Raw genomic sequence first — 26,160 nt, forward strand, 5'->3', positions numbered from 1 at the left:
CTACTTTGCTGTCTCACAATATAATGTATATATAGCAGACATGGGGATTACACCATGGCACAAAAAACTGTCAAAAAAGCAACTAGAATAGACAGCAAAACTACGAAATATAGCGAAAGCAAGTGATAACAATTTACCAGGTATCGTTAAGCAATTTTTTACAAGTCTCAATGCAAATTGGTACGAGTATAATAGTTTTTTTTTTTTTTTTCAGATCCCTGAGCGGGCAATGGAGCTCTCGCTATGACATACATTAAGCAAAACTTTCATTTTCTGACAAACCAAAATGAATACGACACGAAATTTGAAGCCAAAACAACTGCTTCTCAGATATCATAAAGAGTTGTACGACCGTTAAGTCATTGGGATGCACAGAAATCAGACGCAGTGCCGATATCGCAGTAATACCAGCGCACGCTAGGATCCATGGTGTAGCACCACGGCATTAAGTCCCCGTCCGGATTGCGGCAGTAGTTGTTGTTGCCCACACCAGGAAAGTTGTTGAGGAGGCCGTCGTGGGGAGAGGTGGAGAGCCAGTTTTGACACGTTATGCCAGTGGACGTGTGGTCTAAGTTCCCCCGGTAGTCCAGGCCTTGTGGATCCGTGAAACAGTCTGGATCGTAAGCTATGGTGGAAGCAAACTACTCAAAATTCAGTTCTTTTTTTTTTCCGTGAAGAAGAGGAGGATACAGACACGCAGAACAATATCGAGAGTTCAAATTCATGAAATTTTTCCGTCGAGATGTTTTCATTGCAACTGCTTGAAAAAATAAGCACTAAATTGATCAGTGTTTAAGTAGTAGCCATGGTTAAAAAAAATCGTGGGCGTACATACTCGAATAGGATTCGAACGTACGACCTCCTGATCACCGGACAGGCGTCATCTCCACTAGACCACCGAGCTTTCGCCCGAAAGCAAGTGTTGGTTCTAATCCTTATAGCATGCAGCGGGTCGATGTAGGGTAATTTGTCAATCAGTTGCAGTATCGAGAGTGTTAATATAATTGGTATGAATTCAATCTATCCCTCCATGAATGATATCATAATCCTTTCTCTACTCCCTCTTGAGTTGACTCTTAATGACGACCACTGAGAAATATGGAGCCAAATGTAAGCCAAGGATACCAACCCGCTTCCTTGTAATGCCGTGGCTCATGCTTTACCGCTCTATGTTATTAGACATTGCAGTATTTCACTGTGTCATTTCAAATACAAGAATAATGGAACTTCGCTGACTCAACGCTTATGATCTTGTTCTTATGCATTAAAAAGAAAAGAAAATCATGTTTCTAGCATACAATATGCTTTAAAACTAATCTTGTCACTGTCAAGAGATCTAAAACGAAATATGACAATGATAATAACCCCTGTTACCGAACAATTCATTCTTATCTCACACTACTGTCTATTTGAAATACGGAGTATAGTCAATCCAGTCACACTTTTATATTATCAACTGTTTACTTTTGGGACATCTTAAGTTTTAGTTTACATTTTTTTCATATCTCCATATCTACAAAACATCAATAAATCAGGGAGCGTATTCTAGTACAATGTACCATGTAATTCCGAATTTTTGAATTGGAAGTAACATTAAACAGCGCCTTTGTAAATTTTCCACTAAACTTTCATAGTTAGTCAAGTGCGCGAGCCTTGATATTGCACCCTCTCATAGATCCTTTAGGTTTCACATAAGCATACAATAATACTTAGATTATACACAAAATAATGAAAATACGCACATACAAACATACATACGTAGCACGGTTCTATTGGCATTGCACTTACTCCCTCGTACGGCATGACATGCAGTACAAGGGTTAAGTTGTGTATGGTGTAAGTATAGCAGGGCCTAGGAGTTGCGTGAACATGGTGAAGTTGGTTGATACCAACACGGTGAGGATATTGACCTGCAGTAGATATCATTGCACACATGTATCGCCCCCACCCCAAATTCTCTCTCTTTTTTTTCTTTTAATACTACCCAGTCAAACATGAAGATGTTAAACTATTAGGCCTACACTGTAAAAACATCGGTCTTAGATTTAACACCATGGGTGTTAAATCTAACACCGATCAAACTTCAATAGAGGACCACACCCACAGGTGTAGAAAATGCACTGCGATGGTGTTGAAAAGTGTTCACTTGACACTTCGTGGTGTTAATTTGACACTGTACCTGGTGTTATTTAGACACTGTACTGGTGTTAATTAAAAAAATGACACCACATGGTGTTGATTTGCTATTTGTTGGTGTTAATATCAATGGTTTAATACCCGTCCAGCTTCAATAAAGGACCACACCAGCTGGTGTTACTGTGGTGTAAATTTATTTTCACATTTTTTCAAAAATGTAGTATTTTAATGTAAAATTCTTGATCGTGTTGTTTAAATTAAAAATCAACAAGAAGTGCAGTTACTAAGAAACTCTTCAAAAAACAGTTTTATATTTGGAAATGACACCCGGAAGTGTTAATTTAACACCATAAATGAGCACCGAAAATTTAACACCAGCTCGGTGTTCACTATTTAACACCGGACTTTTTGCAGTGTACGTATACTATGCCCGTCATCCAACTTCAGTGATCGTGTCGTTATCGATACTGTTCAGTAATGATTATGGGTGCGCTGTCCGTTGAGGGCGCAAGGCATGTAGCCAAGTGGCCACAAGATTGCCCGAGTCTCAACTGTGTCTATCATCGAGCTATATTGCAGCTGCATGGTTGTGTCATCTCTGTATACTTTTTGTGCTGCACTCATCTCTCTCTACGTATCAATTGTCTGGTGTAACTATTTTCCAAGTTTTCAAAACATGCACCAATATTGCCATCTTTCAATTCCTCTGTCTTGGCTGTGATACTTTAAAATAACATTTACTTTGTTGTAGTTTTTGTATATGTGTATGTGTGTGTGTGTGTGTGTGTTTTGTTGTTTGTTTGTTTGTTTGTTTGTATGTTTGTTTGTTTGTTTTTGTTTTTGTTTTTGTTTTTGTTTTTGTTTTTGTTTTTGTTTTTTTGTTGTTGTTGTTGTTGTTGTTTTTTTTTTGGGGGGGGGGTATTGGGCAACGACGTACTTTGTGCTAATATCATATATGCCCGCACAGACAAAGACACAGATACAGACAGACAGACAGACAGACAGACAGACAGACAGACAGACACACGCACACCCACGCACACATACACAATTATACTCTATACAGTGCTAAAAATGATAATGTTCCAAATTTCGCTCGTCGAAGTTAACGCAATTACAATTTGGAAAGCTTTGTTGCTAATAGTAATAACAATGACATGTTTATAAATGCCATAAGAAAAAAAAAGTAACAGTATTTTACCTTCTCTGGGACTCTGATGTTTTTTTCTATATTCTTCGATAACGTAAATCACAGATGAAAATATTTATGATTACAAAAAATGATAATGATAACAATGTATTTTGTACGGTCCACAAAATAATTGCGAAAGGAGACAATCTTAGTTAGGACCCATTACGATGTAACCTCATACACATATCATATTTCATTGCATCGTTTGGCAGTATTCCAGAAACTGAGAAGGGCTAACAGAAGTGAGATTAAACAACTAGACTTGAGCATGGAAGACAATTGCAATCAAGGGTAATTTTAAGATGAGATTTAAAGTTACGGAAGATTTTGACTCAGGCGGAGTTGGCTTGGAAGACTGTTCACTAGAAGCATGCAAAATATTACAAAGCTAATAATATCATTTCAACCTGATCACGCGTTGATTGTTTGAGAAATGATTATCACAGCACACGAACATGAAAATGAAACAAGAAAACATAAAGTATGCATCTTAAGCATGAGGCCTACATTTTGGAAAACATTAGATCTCGCCTGAGCGACATTCCGAACTCACCAACACATGTAAAACCGTCCGGGTGGAGTCCGTAACCCTTGTGACATGTACAGGAATACGACCCTGGAGTATTCACACAGTCTCCGTTGCCGGAAGTGTCACATGGGTAAAGGGCGCCCGCTCGAGAGCACTCGTCAATATCTATGAATGAACAGTGAACTACGGTGAAGGAACAATGTCATTCCTTCTTTTTTTTCAACTCTGTTAGAGGCAAAGCTTCAAATGCATAATAATATATCAATAAAAATGGATTATTAACACTGCTTGGATTGATGCTTCCTCTAGATGACAAGTATCAAGTTTCAGAGATTTCTTATCATCATCATTGTTAATTCATACGAACTAATGAAGTGTGTTTGGCTCCATGTAAAGAGTTGAGCAGAAAGCTGTTAGCATTATGACTTTTACCCTTTAGAGTGGGCTTAGAATTAGCAAGGCAAGTTGAAGGAATGATCCCGCTAATAATGACAATATCAAAATGAAAAGACATAAAAAGTATCAAATAACATACCGAAGCACTCTGTGCTGTCTGGGTCACTACCAAACTCAAAACCAGGCTGACAGTCACAGGTGTAAGAACCGTCCGTATTGGTGCAAACGCCATTGGTGCTGTCGCAAGGGTGTAGGCTGCCCGTCTCGGCGCACTCATCATTGTCTTCGGGAGTAACGAATTTCGTTACGTAAAATCAAGAAAGAGTTGATTTATTTATAATCATCAGTTAACTTCTTGCTTCGAGCGGAAAGTGGCCAGACCACAGAAAATCAAACAGAGGGATATACACGCACGCGCAAGGTTACTCACACTATCTCTATTCCCTCTTTGTCTCTATCTCTCCCTCTCTGTCTATCTCTCTATCTGTATCTCTCTCTCTCTGTCTCTCTCTGTCTGTCTCTACATATAACTATATATATATATATATATATATATATATATATATATATCTATATATCTATATATCTACATCTATCTATATCTATTCTATCTATCTCTCTGTTCATGTCTATCTATCTTTATCTCAATCTCAATCTCAATCTCAATCTCCATCTCTGTCTCTAGCTCTAGCTCTATCGCTATCTCTATCCCTATCTCTATCTCTATCACTATATCTATATCTATCTCTATCTCTCTCTCTCTCTCTCTCTATCTCTATCTCTCTATCACTATATTTATATCTATCTCTATCTCTATCTCTGTCTCTCTATCTCTATCTCTATCTCAATCTCTATCTCTATCTCTATCTCTATCTCAATCTCTATCTCTATCTCTATCTCTATCTCTATCTCTATCTCTCTCTCTCTCTCTCTCTATCTCTATCTCTATCTCTCTATCTCTATCTCTATCTCTATCTCTGTCTCTCTATCTCTATCTCTATCTCAATCTCTATCTCTATCTCTATCTCTATCTCTCTCTCTCTCTCTCTCTCTCTATCTCTATCTCTATCTCTATCTCTATCTCTCTATCCCTATCTCTATCTCTATCTCTATCTCTATCTCTAGCTCTAGCTCTATATCAATCTCTATCTCTTTCTCTATCTCTATCTCTATCTTTATCTCTGTCTCTGGTGCTAACTCCCTCTCTATCTCCATCCTTATCTCTTTCACTTATATCTCTCTCCCTCTCTCTCTCCCTCTACCTCTCGACTTCACTCTCTATCTCCGCCTCTATTCATCTTAATGTCGGTATCTTTCTCTGTCTCTCATTCTCTACATGATGATGAAATCTCAGGTTTCGAGAGATATAATAATCATACATCATCGCTTATCTGTCCCCTCAGCTACTGGGCACAAGAGTGCCCTTTCCAACCGTTAAAAACCCTGCCTACAGTCAACAAACAGTTTGAAATATTTGTACTGCATCCTGTCTTTCATCGATTTAGCAATGAAACCCATCGATAATATCACTCAACATTTAGAAATTTAAAAAGAAGTGTGATGCTAATATCGACAGCAGGATGTCGGGGAGATTATGCGCTGTATACCTGCACATTTTCGTGTTAGTGTCATACGCTTTCCTATTCATCTACATTAGCCTATGATTATCAAGGCTCTGCATGACATTTTAGAGGCTTATCAAAATCAAAGAGGGAACATCTTCCAATGAACAAAAAAGAAAGGTCCAGTGCGTGATCGAAGTGAAAGAAATAAAAATGATTTGTAGAAATCAATGAAATGCAGATTTATGACAATTTGCATGTTTTCCTTTCAAAGCAGATACTTCACTCATGTGACAGTTACATGACAAGGTTAAGCTAAACTTCTTTTTTAGATGGAGTATCTGAATACATTTCTATTTTCTAGACGTTCATGACTTCATACATCATTCCCAGCAACGATTTGTCATACTCTTTCTTCTTCTTCTTATTCGTTTGTTTTATCATCTTTTGAACACATTGCTTCAAGGCAAGGAAGACATATTCTCGAAGAGGTTATTGAATTCCAGTTTCAATCTCCTTTCAGCAAAAAACCCGAGGTCTTTAACGAAACTGACGACACATTTTATACAAGGCACACAATCATGTAGGAATCACAATTGAAAGATACAGTTGATAACACACTATTGACGTTTCCACTGGTTTTTTTTTTTTTTTTTTCATGTCGAGTCGTTTTGCTCTCTCCGGAAGGATGCCCGATATCTGTGGTCTGTTTGCAGATTTACTCCGTATGATTTCTTAAAAAAAGAAACTTCTTCTCAAGGATGAACTCTCTCCACATTTATCTTTTATGACACATTTACTTCTTTTCGCTTGCGTCATAGAAATACCCTGCTATTGACATATCACGAAGAAGGTAATTGAATTGGTCTTATTTGATATCAAACGTTGCCGTACAGATACAAAACAATACAAGACTCACTATGAAATGTACATTTCTTTTTTTACTTTGGTGTTTTTTTTTCGTCGATGATGCACTTCCGCCGTGATGACGTCATACAAATAGTCTAGTTTGACGTCGCGTCATATATTCTTCCCCTCCCTCTCTTAGCTAAAAACTAGAATTTCGGCAATATATAAAGAAAGGCAAAATGACATGCACTAGTGAGTCTCCAACTTAACGACATTACGTAGGTAGAAACGACATCTGTCGTGTCCTTTTCTTTTTTTTTTTTCTTTTTATTCTCCGTTAATGTGTCCCAGACTTCTTATGTCTTTATGATTTTTCGGGGAAAATGTTTGAATGCTCTGACATGTGAGAACATCTTTTCTGTCTGTTTGACGGTCCGCTTCTCATGAGGTTGAATTATTCATTTGCACTCAAAAGATTAATGACTAAGTAAACAGTGATGTCGACATTCTAAAAAAAAATAAAAGGATTACCTGTCGCTCTGCTGTCGACGAAGAAATGGGTGACGTATAAAAGGACGACACCAACGTAACAACTAATTTGCATAATCAAGTGATTATGACCTGTAGAATGCCAAAATTCTTATGATTTTGTGGGATCACCCGGGGATCGAACTCGATTTGCTCCTTGGAAATTAATTTTGTGTTTATCTCTCAAGAACGCCATGTTGAGATCGAACTGATGTTCTATAAACTATACCTTTTTACATCGTTTGACTGAATGAACTGGTAAATAAATGATAATAGTACTAAGTAATAAAGATGAAATGATAAGATGTACATATATAATTATCATTTTTATTGATAGCTGGTCAACATACCGGCACACAAGTTTCCGCCAGTCTCCATCAAGTATCCAGCGACACAGGAACAGGAGTAGGAGCCGTGGAAATTAATGCACAACCCGTTGATAGGATCGCATGGGTAGCTGCTACCCGTCTGCAGACACTCATTGAGGTCTATACACAATAAAATACACAGGAAAGAAAAGCATCACAGGTATACGTTGTTAGCAGATCATGAACATGGTCTGGATTATAAGAAAACCAGAATGTATAAAAGTCTATTGAACCTTTAAGAATCTTTGGAGAAAGACTAGACCTCTTCTGTTGTTTAGAAGATTGAAAATCCCAGTTATGATTCTCACTGACCAGGAATCTACGAGTGAGAATCACGAGCTCGACACCCACGAGTCAGACCGCCCACGAACTCAACATCAAGTATAATAGGCCAATGAATTGTACCCTCCATAAACTAGACATTAAGTAATTAAGACCCACGAATTAGACACTAGGCAAATGGGGCCCACAAGCTGGATACCAGACATAAGTGGCTCACGAGCTCAATATCAAATCACGATTGGGGCTTAAGTTATCTACTACATATCACTATTCAATTTATTTTTTGCCGAGTTTCGAACTCGTGGGCCTTATTTGCTTATTAAAGTGGCTAGCTCGTGGGCCTGATTTAGCATGGTGGCCAGTTTTGGGCTGTACATGACTCTTGGGCTGTATAACTCGTGGGAGTAAAACTGATAGACCTATTTTGCAATGCCAATAGTAAGGGCGGTGAGTTGGCTCAGTCGGCAGCGCGTCTGCCTCACGATCATGCGGCCCGGGTTCGAACCCGAGTCTGGACTGAGCAATGCTGTGTGTAAGCATACCGTCCCCTCTAGCAAGAAGCAAAACACTCTGTCCCTCGAATAGGACATGAAATGGAGGTCCTGTGTATGAGAGAGTAACGACTCACGCACGTAAAAGATCCCGCTTCATTCATTCATTCAAAGAGCAGGGTATTTAACCCGGTGAAGTGGTCCCACCTCACATCCACTGGACCCCATGGAAGACCAGCTTAACGTAGCTGAATATGGGCTATCCAGCCATCTTCTCAGATGGAAACAAACAAACAGACAAACAAACAAACAAACAAACTATCAAACAGACAAACAATAGTAAGCCCCCGGATCTAAAAGCCGTTATAGGGATTGTAGTCATAATTCACCTGTTTTTCCTGCGCTGGTCTGAGTTTGATTAATCCTGTTCACTTGGTAAATCAATTCATTTCTTCTATGTACAAAGGCCTGACAGTGAGTATCCATTTATAACACTTTTCTTTAATCTTGGTAAATATAAAGAACATAAACATGGTTAAGAAACAGATACAGGACACAAGAAAGAAGGGGAGAGAGGGACCATTATGAAACTTATGTCAGGTTTCGATTATATTAGGGCACGTGCGGAAATGGATAAATAATGATCTACTTATTAAATTAGGAGTCACCGCATCGAGTCGGTGTAGGTGAATGTTTAGTACCAGACGGATTTGCCGCTGGTCGAAATGCGTTATATCCAATACTCTGTTGGTGATGAACTGGTAAAGAAAAGCTAGGTCTGTATTGTTTGTAAACTGATCATCGCAGTTTTATGAGCCGCAATCGTTAAATTTGGAGCAAGTGCAGGTCTGTCTCTATAACGTCTATCGTTTCCTCTTTCCCCAAAATGGGGGTAAATGAGAATGCGCTGCGGATCCCCCTTTTTTAGTCACTCGCAAAAAGGTCTCCACAAAAGTGGGACACTCTCTGGAAGAGACGGACCGTGCTCCCGTTGAAATTGGGATTTCCAAGAAAACGATGTATCTTATTCACGTAGAAAACGTGACACGGCGATATTTGTATAGAAGAAAAAAAGATGTTATTTTTTTCGAAGCACTTAGATAGGTATTGTTTACACAAATCTCCAGCATCGGCGCCCATCTAGATTTACATGGAACTAGTACAGTGACTCAATGTCAACATTCTAGTTCGACATGAATATTCTGACCATGCAAGGTCTAGTTCATAATGTAGGTCATTGCAGATTGGTACACTATCCCAGAAATGTAGATTTGAAATAACTGCGCTGCGAGCCACGCATACCAACATCATCACACACCACTTACGACTTCTGTCCACTTTTAGTGAGTGACAAGATTCATAATATATACCTCACAATAGTTTATTTGTGTTTCAAGTTAGTGTATTGTATCACTGTGATATTGACAATTTCATAGGGAGCCCTACCTGATCGGATTAACTATGAATCATTTCATGAATATAAAGTAATGATCTTACCGTCATCGCATCTGATCCCGGTGAAGTTCGCCAGGCAGTTGCATACAAAGCCAGTATCCGTCTCCTTGCATGTACCCCCTCTCAAACATGGCTGCGACAAACAATCTGGCGCAGAAAGGTTACACCATTCAAATGAAATAATCATCTTGAGATGGACTCCAAACATAATTTCAGAGAATGCTGTAACCTCTGCTGCGATCATTCCCCGGGGATGATTCTCAAAGGTCTTATGAATAATATGCACATGATCGCATGTGAGGTCAATTTCTAACCATGGACAATATGAAAACTGATTCAGGCGTTATACATATACATGGAGGGCGGGAGGGGGGGGGGGGGGTGGTGAGCGAAGTCATGAGAGTTGACCAGATGGATCTTAACCTTCTCCGTACGGGAACCAGGTGGCCTGCGTATCAGGTGTTTGGGATATCAGAATTAAGTATGGAATGGGTTAAATAACAGTGAGATGCAGAGATACACAGATGCATGTGGTCTATTTACAACATGGTTGCCTTATTGTGTTGAGATGCCATGGCATTAATGATAGGGATTTGCGATACTGCTTCTACTGAATTTATTTCCGCAAACCCACATGGAAATCAAGTCAGCGTTTAAGTATAATTCGTTTAGGGAGTAAACGGTGCATTTTTGATCCTCCGTCAGAGATCATCGAAATAAGTCTTTAAGCCTCCTTAAGATGGTGAGCATTATAATACTGAACAGCCTACGCTTGAGAATATGGATTTATGTATTCTCCACACCCACACTTGTGGACCAACTGCAATTGACCCATACGGTAAAATTATTCCTTATTCCTCTGTGTGTCACGTTAATCTCCTGTACATAGGTATGCGATTGAAATTTGTGCACGTTTGACACGTTGGCACAGAAAGGGTTAACTCGCATTGAACACCAATTTCAACGACTGGCAATATAATCACGTCTTTAAATTACAGTATCAATGGTTTTCCTAACACGTTAAGACAAGATTCAATGCGAACTGTCGGTTTAGTGACATGACATGAATACCATTCATTGATTTATCAACGAAATCATTGATTGCTGCACTGAACAATAGGAATGACTGCGTTATTACGTCTGCTCCTGCCTTTAGAAAAAAAAAAATGCCAGAAAATGCAGACATCTAGTCGTGCATTTGATGAGATCAAGCGCGATTATTCAAATAGGATTCTAATCGTGAAAGGAATTATTTACCATTTGCAGATGAAACAACAACCAGATTTAATACTTCAAAATAGCTCTAAGATGTGAGTTAGAGATACAAACAATCAACATAAACATGTTCATCCATACAATCAATGTAAATATTGTTGAAAATACAAAAGGTGACAATAGCTATAATACAAATCTTTTTAGAATGGACAGTCTACAGTTATAGTTTACTGAGAAAAATAGTATACGAATAATTTATGAGTTGTGAGTGCATCAGGGCACGAATATCGCACGAGGCGCGAGATAAGCCACTGGTCTATTCAACAAGGCGCGTAGCGCCGCGTTGAATAGACCAGTGGCGAATCTCGCGCCGAGTGCGATATTACGTGCCCCAATGCACGAACAAAATCATAAATTATTCGTTTTATACAACACCTTGTCCACAATCACAGTACTAAATTAGTGACCGCCAACTCATGAAGGCCCAAAAAATAAATGTAACAATTAGGCCGAGAATTGTAAACCACCCTGTGTACTGCTTTCAAACACTCGTTATGATTCGACCACACAGTCACAGGAATCACAAACTCTGCAGGGTCTATGCCCATTCTACACTAACGTTAGATCGAGTTAGGCCTGACTGTTAGGCCGATCTGAGATGTCGGTAGATCTAGTAGTAGGTCTAGACTTTGTCTATTTCCGAAAATGATTTTTATATAAAAACACAGAAAAATAATCAAATTACGGTTTCTCAACTTGAAATGAAGTCTTGATTTTGGGATCACTGTGGTCCACGTAGCAGATCAGAGTCAAAAAGTAAAAACACAGCAGTAGGTAAGGCCGCAATACATGCAACTAGCTAGGTAGAAGGTACTAGGTAGCTGCGCGTACACGTTAACGTTGCAGTACTCCGCCGGCGCCGCGCCTGGTCTGTGAGACTTACCGGCAGCGCAGCGCAGCCGGCCAGCACGTAGTTTGCTGGCGCTTTGCTAGTGTGAGCCACAGAACTCTACAGTGAGCGGCCGTGCAATAGTAGCCCCCTGCGAAGCCGTGCTATAGTACCTTCGAGCCGTGCAATAGGCCCATGCCAGGGGCCTATTGCATGGCTGTTACTCTCAATGAGTTTGATAGGTATTTTCTATTGAATGTCATGTGACATGTTCTTGGCCAATCACAATTCGACATCATTCTGAGGTGTTGTATAATCATGAATATATATCCTTTTATTTTAGGATTTATCTTTTTTTTTATATGGTAAGGTGTTTTGTGATACAACTGACCTACATATACGCATCAAATGTGTATATCGTCGGCCTCATGCCAGAAGGGCCCTAACAGTGTACAAAATCTGTGGTGTTTAGGCCCTTTTGGCATGAGGCCGACGAATTATGTAGGTCAGTTGTGTTTCGTCATCTTTCGTAATTAGCATGTTGTACTAAACTCTTATATTATTTCTTTGGAACCTACATCCTACAAGAATTGCTTTCTAGTAGGTTCCTCATATTTACACATCATTTTATTACATGTCCTTATACATTTGTGAATTTACGTCTAAAATTGAATGTTGATGCAACTGATTGACAAATTGCCCTACATCGACGTAAATAAGCACTGATCTTGATCAGTGTTTTAGTAGCAGCCATGATAAAAAACTCATGGGCGTACATACTCGAGCAGGATTCGAACCTACGACCTCCTGATCACCGGACAGCCGTCATCTCCACTAGACCACCGAGCTTTCGCCCGACAGCAAGTGTTGGTTCTAATCCTTAAAGCATGCAGCGGGTACTGCTTTTTTACGTCGATGTAGGGCAATTTGTCAATCAGTTGCAATGAAAACACCTCGACGGAAGAATTTTCATGAATTTGAATTGAATGTTGTGTTATACATATTTTACTCCGAAATCAAATGGAATATGAAACCTGAATATGGAATGTGGAATATTGAACTTGAATAAAAAATGGGGAAAAATGTGATAATTCGAAATTTTTTATAATCCGCACTGCTCCCAATGGTAAACAGTACCTTTAATGAAACGTTCACTCACCGGGCACCTTGCACTTGTACGAGTCCATTTCAGACAGATCTTTCGGGAGTAACGAATAATCGAAGTCGAGGAGTATCGGCGGCTCGTATCGCTTGGCGACGGTCTTTACCTCCTTCCATCCTCCGTCTTCTGTTCGTATCTTCTGTAGAGGGCAGTATAACCTTGTGTGGCACCGGAACTGTCGCGAAAAATCAATCGTTCGTGCCAGGGATACGCCTAGCGACCAACCACACATATGGATAATAGACATGAAGATTTTGATCACAAAACGGAATCAGTACCAATTTTTCAACACTTTAACGTAAGTCGGTGATCAAATAGAGCAATAATGAAATATTTTCAGTGATATTTCACTTGTTACATTACAAGAAATACTCCTAAAGTGATGATTAGAAATATTCCGTAATATCAAATTTTTATAATTCTCCTTATTTTTACTATCTTTAATCACAAATGCCACAAATTGATAAAAATTGAATTAATTATGGGATACAACTCTTCATATAGATGCAAAACAGATGTAACTGTTTGTATCAATTAAGATAATTGAGACTAAAGGAAAGTAACCATCATAATAAATATAAGGTCACCCACGAGAATGAGATACATACAAGGAGTTACATTTACACCAATTACTACGAACATGTGATGATCTATCTAAACTGATTATATTGATTGAATTTGCAGGTTTTACAATGAAAACTTCTTCGGTAGGTCATAAGTTATGATCATAACTACTGTCTATTGAGATCTGCATATACTTGTGTAATATTCTCAGTCTAATGGCGCCGTCACAAATGGTCGTATTGATATGCTACATAAAAATTACTCAACAACGACTCAAACGTTTATGCTTAAATTGATTAAAACTTTAAGTCTTGGCCAAACTCGAGTAACTATGCTTTTATCATTCCGTTTCAACCGCCCATTGCACCCAATTAATGTCGTGTCATGAGTATTTCGTATGTATACTTATGTCTTACTTTTGTGAAAATAATACGTCAATTATCACTTTGACGTACTAATACCATACATACATGCAACGCAAAAAGTATTTGATACAATAACATGATCATGATGATACAACTATACACATTATGATTAGCCAAGATATGCGTATCTATATTCAATGAAATATCTACTTCTGTATACGAATACGTATGGAGGTCGCGCAATATAACACGGGGCTATGTACGCTAGTGTAATGTAAGCTTGTTGCTGTTGCTGTCTATTTGAATCACTTTAACCAAACAGTTGACAGGCGTTTTCCTCAACCTTACCTTGATTGCTTTTCTTACCAGTTTTCAATTATCTCTAGTAATTTCGCTAAATGCACGTTTATCATCTTACTGACAAGTTGTCATGTGTCGAAACAAAAAAAGAATTAATTTCTTTAAATGTTATTTTCTGCTGTGGGTCAAAAGAGCTTGTTAATCAGTATATCACCTGATATGCAAATGACGAGGGGTATCACAGCTCCACAGACCTGAAACCAGGAATGGTTGCACAATTGTTAGTGCCGGTGACTGATTCATGTTCACACTCTCATAACCAACACACACACACACACACACACACACACACACACACACAAACACACACACACATATATATATATATATATATATATATATATATATATATATATATAATCATATATTTACATATATATATATACATATATAATGGTATAAATACATATATAATTATATGCATAGCTAAATGTATTTGTAAATATGTACAGCACTACCCGTGTGTAAGCATTAACATTATCAACACTATTTCTATAAAAAAGAGCTGTTCTTCATATTTTTTTTTGCTTCAACTTTGTACTTTGTATTACATGAATGTTTTAATGTCTGACGGTTTTTTAATGTTATATCTGTGCTTTGGAAATTGAGTTATGAAATGAATAAGCAATGTTACAATGTTATCATAGGATTATATCTGTTCTGTAATGTAAGTTGTGTTCTTTTATAAGCAATTTGTATGTGATATTGTTTTGTTATGTTGTACTACTGTGTAAACTACCTCAATTCGGCCTTGTTAGGCTGCCATGGTAGTGATCTTTTAAACCATAAATAAATAAATAAATAAATGAATAAATAAATAAATAAATAAATAAATAGTACTTCTTTAATCATACATAACAGAAATGGGCGACAGAAAGCAAGATGAAATGTTTACTTCGATTCGCATGTACCTTGCAGTTCAGATCAATTAAGATTCACCCAGTTCTCCGAGGAAACATATCTAGACATGATTAATTATATGATAATGAACTGTAATCTTTTAAATTTACCACATTATTTTTCACTTTTACAAATATTTATATCTGGAGTGAGGCACAGCAGGAGATCTTATATATTTCTTTTTTTTATTTCAAATCTATTATGTTCCTATTCCATTTTGCATTTCATGACGTAGTGTCACTAATTAGTTGCAAAAGTAAACAGTATACTAGTATGTAATTCATTCATTCATTCATTCATTCATTCATTCATTCATTCATTTATTTTTTCCATTTCCAACAAAAACATTATTATGAATATTTTACAGAAATTGAAAACATAAATTACATGACATTGCATAATAGAATATAATTTACCGAATATTGTAAGTATACGAAAATGCTGGAAATGGGAAGGAATGCTAAAAAGTAGTGATTGTATTGCATTACCCCCACACGTAATACAACAAATCATACGATTGATATTCTGTTATACATAAGAAGCAAAAGAAAGTAAAATATGGAAACCTAACTATTCAGTAACCAGAAACAGACACCCTGGACAAATTCCTACACTAAGAAGTTTGCAAAAAGTCTATTCAGTGACATTTTGGTTCAACGATTCGTGTCAGTAGCATTATAATAAATATGTTTGTAGCATCAGAACGAATTGCAGTATAATATGTTTATGTCTCTTCTTTATGTTAATAGGAAGAAAAAAACAACAACTTTGCTTTGGATAATGCGTTCCGAAATTTTTCTGAACGGGAACACGTTATGAATAACGGAATACAAAGAGATAACACTAAAGTAAAATAGTTACGTACGTATCTGAGCTGCTTCATGTTGTTCCTGCAACAATTCCTCCTCAATAGTGAAACCACGATGACAGATATATTGTGATCCAAATACACTCTTAAAAGTGGGTGATAACTTTTTTTCCCTGGCACAAAGCAGTTTTTGTATGAACTCTCGATATCAATTCTTGACAATTCGCGATATCATCACAAGCGGAAATGTCAAAAAGAAAATAACGCCAAAGTCCAAATCCATTGCAGACCATGTAAAGTTTGTATCTCCTTCATGTGCACTGCCTGCAGCGTTTTAAAAGTGAGCCTGAGCTATGGATGTCCTCCTCTATCGGTGATCAAAAGCCACTGAAAAGGGTATAATGAAGCTGACCAATTTGATAAAAAAGAAGGTCACGCCCAGGTAATCATGAGATCAACAATAAGCTCGATGAAAGCTAGCAATGTGGGCCCTCATGCGTCAACCGTTGTAAAGGAGATGATGAAAAACAAATGCTGATCTCGCACATTTAACCCTTTGAGGACCGACTATGGGAAATGCGTGTTGTAGCAAAATCAGCCCGTCCTCTTAACAGGCTTAATGAATTGCCCGTAATTACTGAATGAAAATCACAAAATGATGTACAAATGACCTCACACTTTGTGATTGTTTTTTTTTTTCCAAACAATAATACATTGTAAAAAGCGCGACTTTTCATGATTATCATTGTTGAAAATGATTTTGTTCCTGTGACTCCTTGTCACTAGAAATCATGAAGAAAGCATAAAGATACATTATTATAATTACATATTTGTGAGAACGTAGAATAAACGAAATATACTAAGTTGCTATTGCATTTCAGTGCGGTATATATGCACGGGTATGCCTTTGTGTCGCTTTCAAAGGGCTTTAATCTGTAATTTGTAATTATTGCCGTGTAATTAAGCAAAAAGATATGGTCAAACTATTGTGATGTGAAGCTTTCATGCATTTTGTCGACCTTGAACGTTGGGTCCCAAAGTAATTAGAGTGATGACTCGCTTAAGGTGGCTTTGTGATACATTATATGGCTGTGAAGAAGCGTGACGAATTACGAGTAGTCTGTTTAAATAGGGAATCGATTTTTAAGTAACGCTCAACCATTTACAACAGCTAACTACTTTCTGACGTGGAAGAATTCCACTCTCGCCCGTTGGGTTTGGAAGTGAGGAATTGCCTTAGCATGCAATGGTTGCAGGCCTACGTACACACAGCTATTGATAGTCATCAAAAACATTTTTCCACACAAGCAGAATTCACGTGGCATAAGCTGGAGTACAATGGTTATTGAATCAATGAATAATAGCTTGATGTCAATCATACTATAATTGCAGTCTACAATGTTCGGAACAATTGTATTCTTTGTCTGATATGTGTTTGTTTGTTGTTTGCAATTTTCTCCTCTGTTGTCATGTTTGAACATGTATATGATTTATATGCTTATGTATATATATCCTTTGCGACTAATATCACACAGTTGTAGGTCTACATACTCATTCAATTCAATTCAATTCATTTTCACTTCATTCTCATTTTTCTTCCAAAAAACATAACACAGAATAAATCAGGAATTATATCATAAGCATATACTCATAATATTATATAGTTGTAGATATAATGAATGCGATGTGTGCAAGATTGTATAAACTGTGAGGTTTTTAGATACTCTATGCACTTGACGTGCAGATATTGCAGGCCAAGATCGGTTTTGTTTTTACTGCTTCCAAAATAATCGTTGATGCGTGACAGCTTTTGCCTCACCCACTTATCAAAGTTCTGACGCCAACTACGTTACAATTTATATCTTTCATTGAAGGTTACGGAAGGGCTGTGTATACATGGTGACGATGAAGGTGTTTCCACTTAGGACAGTGTAAATTACTTTAAGTTACTTTGTGGGCTTGTATTTGCATGCTACTTGGTTGTTTTTTATGTGCTTGATACTATCATCGACTGAAAAAAAGGAACTGTGCGTATCGCGTCTATTGCAGTACACTGATAGTTCGCACTGCATTTCTATTTCAACAATTTTACTGTATAGTCTTTTTTTTTAGATTCGTTGAAGAGATGTAAAAGAGGAATTCTAGTGCATTTGAAAGTTAGCCTGAAAAGAAGAAGTAAGATTTCCTTAGCGCAACGGCAAAAACTTGATCAAAATCGGATGAAAAATGGGGAAGTTAGGAAATTTTGAAGTTCTGTTAATTTCTCAGGAAACAGTTCTTCAACAGTCCACATGAATACGCAAATAGTTAAGTGATGATGTCATTCCCTCACGACTTGTCATATAGTTTGTATATAGAATTTTGTCTTTTTGTCTAGTCTGTCATTCAAACGCATTTAGGCCCTCGTCTCAAATTTTGATATATCTAACTGATCATTATTCTTGAGGTATTCAGCCAGGAATAATATCATGTTTTACACTTTGATGACAGAAACATTGAATTTTCGTTATTATTTTTTTGTACACAATCAATCAATAAAATTGTGAGGTGAAGAACTCACTCATCTTCATATTCATGTAAACTCCAGGACAACCGTTCTGTTCTTTCATAACTTCCCTAATTTTATCAGATTTTGATCAAATGTTCATTGTCGTATTCGAATAAATCCACTCTTTGTTATCAGACTAACTTATAACTTGTCTGGAATTCCTCCTTAAACAATACTTATTATATCATGAACTGTCCACTAGCCATTGGTGAAATTACCTGGTATTGATTTCTCGGGGACAGAAATAATACACTATTATCAACTACTCAGTGCATGGTTTATGCAATACTTGGCCGCCCGTATGAATTACATATACTAAGGTATCATATTATTTACACACACACACACACACACACACACACACACACACACACACACACAAACACCCACACCAACACCTACCCACCCCCATACACACATAATACATACATACATACATACATACTTGATACATACAAAATTAATCTCTGAGTGAGTGTGTGTGCGTGTTTGTGTGTACGGATGCGAAAGTAATAACTAAATAGAACACACAAAATGGACGAACACACACGCACGCACACACACACACACATACACACACACACATGATATCTTACATACACTCATTATTTACAATAGAATGTTGTCTGAACGTAAAAATAGAAATATCACTTTTTTCTCTTTCCAACGTATATTTAAAATGGTCATGTGTCATTAAATCATTGTTTTGGCTGGTTCTGTATTCTAATGTTAAATTGTACCTGTGTAAGCTTAATGCTATTGATGCATTGTATTGATGTTTTATTTTGATAAACTTATTATAAATTGCATTTCTATGCACGATTGATGTCTGCAAACTATACTTAGAATACGTTCATATCTTATTAAGATGTGTCAAAGATCAAAGAATTTCGAAGGTATTTTGCTGTTGTTACCTTTATACCCCTTGCCTTGGCCACCAACAACTTATAATTGGCATACTGCGTTGTCATGGCGAAGATCTTCGGTTTTAATCCATAACCTACAATCAATAACCTGCCTGACACCCCTCCCCCACCAAAAAAAGAAGAAAAAAAAAACCCGCATGGGTTAAAGTACGAATAGGCAAAACTGAAATTTTATATGAAAACTCGATTGTATTAATTACTTTAGGTGTTTTTTTTTTTGCTTTCTAACTTGTGAAAGAAATCAACTTCAGAGAGATTAAATATTTCAGTTTACAGCTTTATTGTACACACTTTTTCATTCATTGGGATTTCCCCCATGTTTTCACCAAGCAGGTGTAAGCACTTTTCATACTACACTTACCATTAACTCATTAGTACTGTTACAAACGTAAATCAGGAGTAGCTTTTATGCACTCAAGTAATCATGCTTAAAATGTTAATAATGACATTCTAAGTATCAGGCTATAATAACCTGGCAATCCTTTCACATTTTTGTTTTATCCAAACATTCAAAATACTGACTTAGTGCTCTCAGAAGACGAGACCTTAAACTTCAAAGTTCTTTTTTTTTTAGAAGTTAATGCCTTTACGTTAATGTTTCTGTCATTTATTTTGGAGTGCGGGTCGCGAGTAATAAATCTCGATGTTTAAGTAGAATGTCGTTCGCATGCTGCAAATTCTTTAACTGTTTGAATATTTCAATGCTTTCCTTAGGAAATGTTGTGCTCTAGGGTATTGTTCTGACATTAAAGACCTCTATAGGTACGACGTGTTATTACTCATGTACGATCGTAGCCTGTCATGCTGCTGCAGATCTTCATATATTAAAAGAATAGTTAATGATTTTGACAAGCAAAATGTTATCCTAAAATTCTTTGAAGGATCCTACATTATAATCTTTGTTTTTTTTTTTCTTCAAAAGAATGGTCTATTTATGATATTCAGTTTTAACACAAATATCTGCAATGTCTTGTTTCTTGCATCATCACATTATCTTTGTTTTCATCCTTGTTTTTTCTGTGGGTGTAATTTTTCAGCTTGAACAGGGGATGACAGGCCATTTTTCACCTCGTCCGGAGATGGTTTCGAGGCAAAAAAAAAAAAAAAAATCATGATTCATTTCATTCTATCTACATGCCCACGAAAACACCTGTGAAACCTTGGCCAATATTTCATCTCAACTGAGCCGATGATTTATACACCCATAATGGTTAGGGGTCATTATAGATATAAGTGTCAAATTCATCAGTCAATGAAGATATGCCTTGTACTTGTGATATTAAAAGTATATAAGATCTTCGACAAGTACCATGGTCATTGTAGTAAACCACTGAAGATAAAACAAAGGTGATTTTTTTTTTGTATAAAATAGAGCGTGTCATTGTTTTTGCTTTGTTTAATGTTGGCGAAAGTGTTTGTATCGTGCATTGGGATAACGGAGAAAGTTGTATATTTATTGGAATCGCTTGTGGAATGTTTTCTTATGAGAGATAAAAGTGTTTTCTAACCATATCGAAATACATAGATACAGCAAAAGAACAATGTATGTTTAAACTTGGGGATGAATTCGGAATTCGAAGGAAATTTGATTGCCGTATCCTATATGGAATCATATATTCATAGCAGGATAATTTCTATCTCATGATTAGAAAGATATGATATGATTTGAGCTGCCATTCAATGTCTATAACATCTTAATTCACCTGTGCACAACCTGCGTTGATAGTTAGAAAATACCTTTTGTTTTATTTCATTTAGAAATATGAATTCATGCAATGAAAAAAAAATATTACCAGAAATCATATATTTATCTTATCAAATGATGTAAATTTCATTGACTGTTCATAGACAGAAGGTGGAGATTTAACACACACACACACACACACACACACACACACACACACAAATATTGTTGATATACCCTCAGGTAGGCCTTAATCCTCTAACCCTCTTGGGTTTCTTTGGATTTCAAAACAACCTCCCTCTCCAATTCATTCATCCTATTCGTTTCTTTAAGTTACTAGATTTTAATTCTCATACTCTCGTATTCAGATTATCTGACTAATCAGTCACAGTGTAATTAATCCGCCTACTAAAGATGAGCATATCGGTTTAAAGAAATGTTGTCCTCGTTTTTGTTGTCTCGTGGATCGATTGTTTATTTAAACACTCCATTTGAAAGAAATACCCAGGGGCATCAAAATATTTTAATAAGGTTTAGAGATAATATCTAGCTAAACCAAATGCCCATTTAATTCCCTCCTACTGGATAATCAGGGAAGGCGACAATTTGCCTTACAACAGAAAAAAAAAAGAAACAAGCGTTAAATAAAAAAGCTGTACCATCCATTGGGAAATTTGATAAATGGAATGGTCAATGTTCATGATATATGGTATTTCTTGATTTCTTATCTTTTAGTGTCCATCTTTTTTATGGGGCGGGGAATTCAATTCACCAGACGGATATTGATGGGGACGGGCGAATGGAAGGCGAGTAGTGGGAGCAAAAATTTAAATGCTGGAAACTTCTTACTGAAGGGATAATGGAGAGAAAATAAAGAGAAATTGAAAAAGGGAAAGGGATTTGAAAAAAGTTATAAAGCTTATATAATTTGTTGAGGGGGAGGGGTAATTTCCTGTAAGAACAAAAAATTGAGATATTGAATTACTTAAAAGAAATTAAGGTTTGTGCCTCAGTTTCTATATCTGTACGCTATCAGTTTTTTATTTCTCAAACATGTTTGCATAGATTACATAGTCTTTTAAAAGACGAGGCTCCAACGACGTCATGGGGGGGGGGGGGGATTCATATGGGGGCAGCATAAGCGTGGGCAAGCTCGTAAGCGTTACATCCCTCGTCCCATGATAGGCAAGCGGCGCTACGGCGTGCTAGAGCTGTTAATGCGCTTTGCACACACGTGATTTCTTTTTATTCCCGTGAGGCCATCGACGTCATGGAACCTCGTCTTTAATGATGATGATGATGATGATGATAATGATAATAAAAAAATAATGATAATACTAATGATGATAATGGAATATTCATAATGCTCTTCACCACTCAGTATGAGTGCTCAAAGGGCACCAAAAAATATCTCTTTTATGCTGTAAATAAGCAATCACGAACCATCTATGAAATAAGTAAGATACACAACCATGTTATCATGAATGCGCTCAAGAATATGTTGGAACTTCAAAGGAGGAACGTCACATCTCATCAAAAACTAACACATTTTCCAAAAAAAAAAAAGGTATCTACATATCCCTTCCTGGTCTCATCTGTAATATAGGTCTATACAATGACACTTGAATAATGTGTTCATGTCTTTCGTATGTTTTCCACATCTTGCCGATGATATATTTGAAAGCATGATGTAATACCGCTTTTCATGTTGCACTGAGAAGAGGTTAACAACTTGTAACATTGGAACCATTCATCACTTTGTGTGTGTAGGTGTGTGCGTATATATATATATATATATATATATATATGTATATATATATATATATATATATATATATATATATATATATATATATTTATATATATAATTAAAGGAAAATTACAGGTAAGGACACGCGTGTTTCCTCTTAATCCTATGCGCTCCAGAGTGATCTGTTGTTGACCTTCTATTTCATTTCATCTGAGTTGTCCTGTAAAAAGATTGTCAGTATATAATTTTTGTGGTTTCCACCTATTCTTACAAACTACAACATTCTCATGCTCCAACGCACACGCCCAAGAACATACGAGCACGCATGCACATAATAATTGCAATAAGTAATCTTTCGAAAAGTGAAATAGTCACCTTACTAGGTATTTTGATTGCACGACTCAAACAATGTTGCCGGAAATATCTTCATGAATTGCACAGGATTTTCAAAAAATCAAACGTGTATTCTTTTATTTCACAAGGGCAGGGATAATTTACAGTATTTCGCACACAGATTTACAACGAAAAAGTATCAATGATTAAATACTACACAGTAATGTCTAGACATCACCCGATCTAGAAAGTGAATATCTCGCAGATTTTCTACAAGAAGCAATATCACAAAATAGAAATCAGTTGCTCAAATTTCTTGAATGGAACAAAGACGTAAATTTTACAGCAATTATTGTCTTCTCGAGTAAAACTTGAAGGGAAGTGCAAATATCCTTTATTTTCCACTTGTTGTCAAGATTATGAGCTGCAATACACATCACATCTTTCTTGAAACATAACGCGCAACTTATTGTTACGTCTTCACAAAGTTTGACTGAATTTTAGCTGCAATTTAAAGAAAACGTGCTACAAAACAATATGATTCAATTATTTTATACTTGTTCATGATATTACCTTGTGGTGCACGAGGCAATATTTTCTCGAGTACTTGCTGCATGGACATTGTTGCTAATTTTTTGATAGAGCTTGAGCAGAGATAAATCTTGTACAATTAAACTACGAGCTATAGTATCCTTGGTTTCAAACGAAAAAACCCACAGCGATAAAAAGATGAAAAAAATGTTCAAGAAAAGCAATGCGTAATTCAGTTCTGATACCACAAATGCTTCAATGAAATTGATGAAAATCAGAAACGCCAAAGACACATTGATTACCGGATTTTAACCAAACATATTTAAATGTTAGGCAAATGTAGAGGGCTGATGCTACTTTGTTCTCAAACACACATCAAAATCAACGTTTTGTCTCCTTATATAGACCTTGGTAAGCGTACAGCATAGTGATGTAATGAAACATGCTAGGCGAATAATTTCTGTTGTTCCTGTTGAACAAGGTGATCCTAGACACATTGTCTCTTGAAACTAATATCATTTTTCAAAATGATTATTAAAAAAAAGCGTTGTTAAGTAGCGGGAACAGAATTATATCGATAGACAATAAAAGTGCAGTACTACATTTAAATCAAAGCAATGTGCTGGTGGAATTGAATTTAAATGAATACATTTGATGTTACCTCTACAGCAATTGAAAATAAACAAAAAACACGTATTTTGATGTTGTTTTGGACTATGTAAGATATAAGATGCCAAGATAAGATAACTATGTTCGCCTTACAGTCAATGTAACAATGACCGCAGATGACGCAAAGAAATGCAACGCATGCAACGCACGATTATTGTACAAAGAATATTATTCAATCTATTAAATGAAGCGAATTCTTGCATTCAATTTGGAATGGCGTTTTAAACTATATTAACAGCTGAAAAGTATGACTGAAAACGAAAGCTTAGCATCTAAATTGATCAAATTGACTAGAATGGCTTTATCTTCATGCGCACCCTCTTTTGTGACATATGGTAATTTTAATAGATAGTTGCCGTCTAAAGTATTCACATGCGTGTTAGCAGAAATTATTGTTTTTATTGTCATTTTGCTATGGCCAAAGGGACACGGGGCATATTACCTGTTTGAACATGTCTTGATCCCCAAGCAGCAGAGCTATGCAGTCCCAGCCAATAATGCAATACAGATATTGTATGCCAAACTTCTGCCCCTCGTTTTATGTGATTTTTGCTTAAGCTGTATTTTGACGATAATTCTACAATTGTACTTGTTGAAGAATTATTGTACAGAAATGTTTCACAAAGCTTACGACGAACTGCATCTACTTGTCAAAATCATTTACGTTTGTTTTTTTTTTACTTTTTTTCTTTTAAATTAAAGTACTTTTTCGTGTTGAAGATCAGAATGTTCATTTTTGAAATCATGCTACGAAGTCGTCATACTCCACAACTTCGCCTTGTCTCTTTCCGAAAAAGCCTCCCCAGCCGTAAGCGTTAGAGTGCCCTCTCTTGCCGAACCACATCCCCCAATTGTAATCATCCGGCCGCCTGTTGCGTTGAAGCTGCTGTTCTCCTTCGCCTTCGCCTTCCGGTTGACCCGCCTGGTCTCTTGTGCTGCGCTTACCGAAAAAGAACCCGTGGCCGTAATCGCTACCCCGTTTGTCATCCTCAATGCCAGCCATGGGTCTGTCGGGCGAGATCTCTAGGTCGCTATCGTTGGCGATATTAGTCAATTCCGCGGTCTTTTCCCATGGTCCAACGTCCGGTTTCTGCGGCCATATCGACAGGATCTCCGTATTTGGGGAGGCTGCATAGGGGACGTGACCTTTGGGACCTCTGAAGACTCCTCTTGAGCCTGTACCCCTTGACCGGTTAAGAATTTGGTCCTTGAGCATGCGCAGAAAGGCTGAGACCCCAAGGTGATCACGTGTCTGCTCTGTTGTCCGCGTAGGAAATGACGTCACGGGTGCAAGTAGCATGAAAATTAAAGTGAACAGGGCGATAAGGCATCGTGTTCCCATTGCGAAGCCCTGTAGAGATTCAAAACACAAATAAACAGAACAGAAACATGTAAAAAATTCGTGATAATTCATTAGAATTTTAATTAAAAAAAGGTTGACTTTTGGGATAGTTCAAAGAAAGAGGGAGAAAATGTGTCCTTAAGTTTATGTGACCGTTTATGCGCCATAAGGATCTGTCTTAGCTACAATTTGCATGACATCAGGGAAGTTATCAAAACTCTTAGAATAATTGATTTTTTCATAGATCCATTGTGAAATTCAGATGCAAATACAATTCCTTTACCCTCTAAAATGAGAGTTTCTTCATCCATGCTTTATATGCAAAG

At 36.9% G+C, this 26,160-nt stretch overlaps 2 protein-coding genes across 2 annotated transcripts in view; both read right to left on the reverse strand.

The window, feature by feature from the left end:
- Positions 1-359: 359 nt before the first annotated feature.
- Positions 360-14,586, reverse strand: LOC139729566 (tissue-type plasminogen activator-like). Its single transcript, XM_071640490.1, has 6 exons — positions 14,538-14,586; positions 13,052-13,267; positions 9,831-9,935; positions 7,543-7,680; positions 4,393-4,536; positions 360-625 (listed from the first exon to the last, which is right to left on the reverse strand). Exons 1-6 carry the CDS (start codon positions 14,584-14,586, stop codon positions 360-362), a joined length of 918 nt encoding a protein of 305 aa, XP_071496591.1.
- Positions 14,587-24,504: 9,918 nt separating this feature from the next.
- LOC139729557 (uncharacterized) overlaps positions 24,505-26,160 on the reverse strand; it is a 62,676-nt gene continuing 61,020 nt past the window's right edge. Inside the window, exon 2 of the mRNA XM_071640480.1 lies at positions 24,505-25,843. Coding sequence (XP_071496581.1) covers positions 25,235-25,834 — 600 coding nt within the window. The 5' untranslated portion in view covers positions 25,835-25,843 and the 3' untranslated portion in view covers positions 24,505-25,234. The remainder of the gene's footprint in view (positions 25,844-26,160) is intronic.

Source organism: Diadema antillarum, unplaced genomic scaffold (genome assembly GCF_040938485.1).
Source record: "Diadema antillarum isolate AM-2024a unplaced genomic scaffold, OU_Dant_1.0 seq00000246_RagTag, whole genome shotgun sequence".
Taxonomy (NCBI): Eukaryota; Metazoa; Echinodermata; class Echinoidea; order Diadematoida; family Diadematidae; genus Diadema; species Diadema antillarum.

Coding starts and splice junctions, on each gene's coding strand:
- LOC139729566 (XM_071640490.1), bottom strand. CDS start 14,586: ATGAATCAGTCACCGGCACTAACAATTGTGCAACCATTCCTGGTTTCA. Junction 13,268..14,537: donor GCAACCATTCCTGGTTTCAG/GTCTGTGGAGCT, acceptor GTTGGTCGCTAG/GCGTATCCCTGGCACGAACG. Junction 4,537..7,542: donor TGGCGGAAACTTGTGTGCCG/GTATGTTGACCA, acceptor TTACTCCCGAAG/ACAATGATGAGTGCGCCGAG.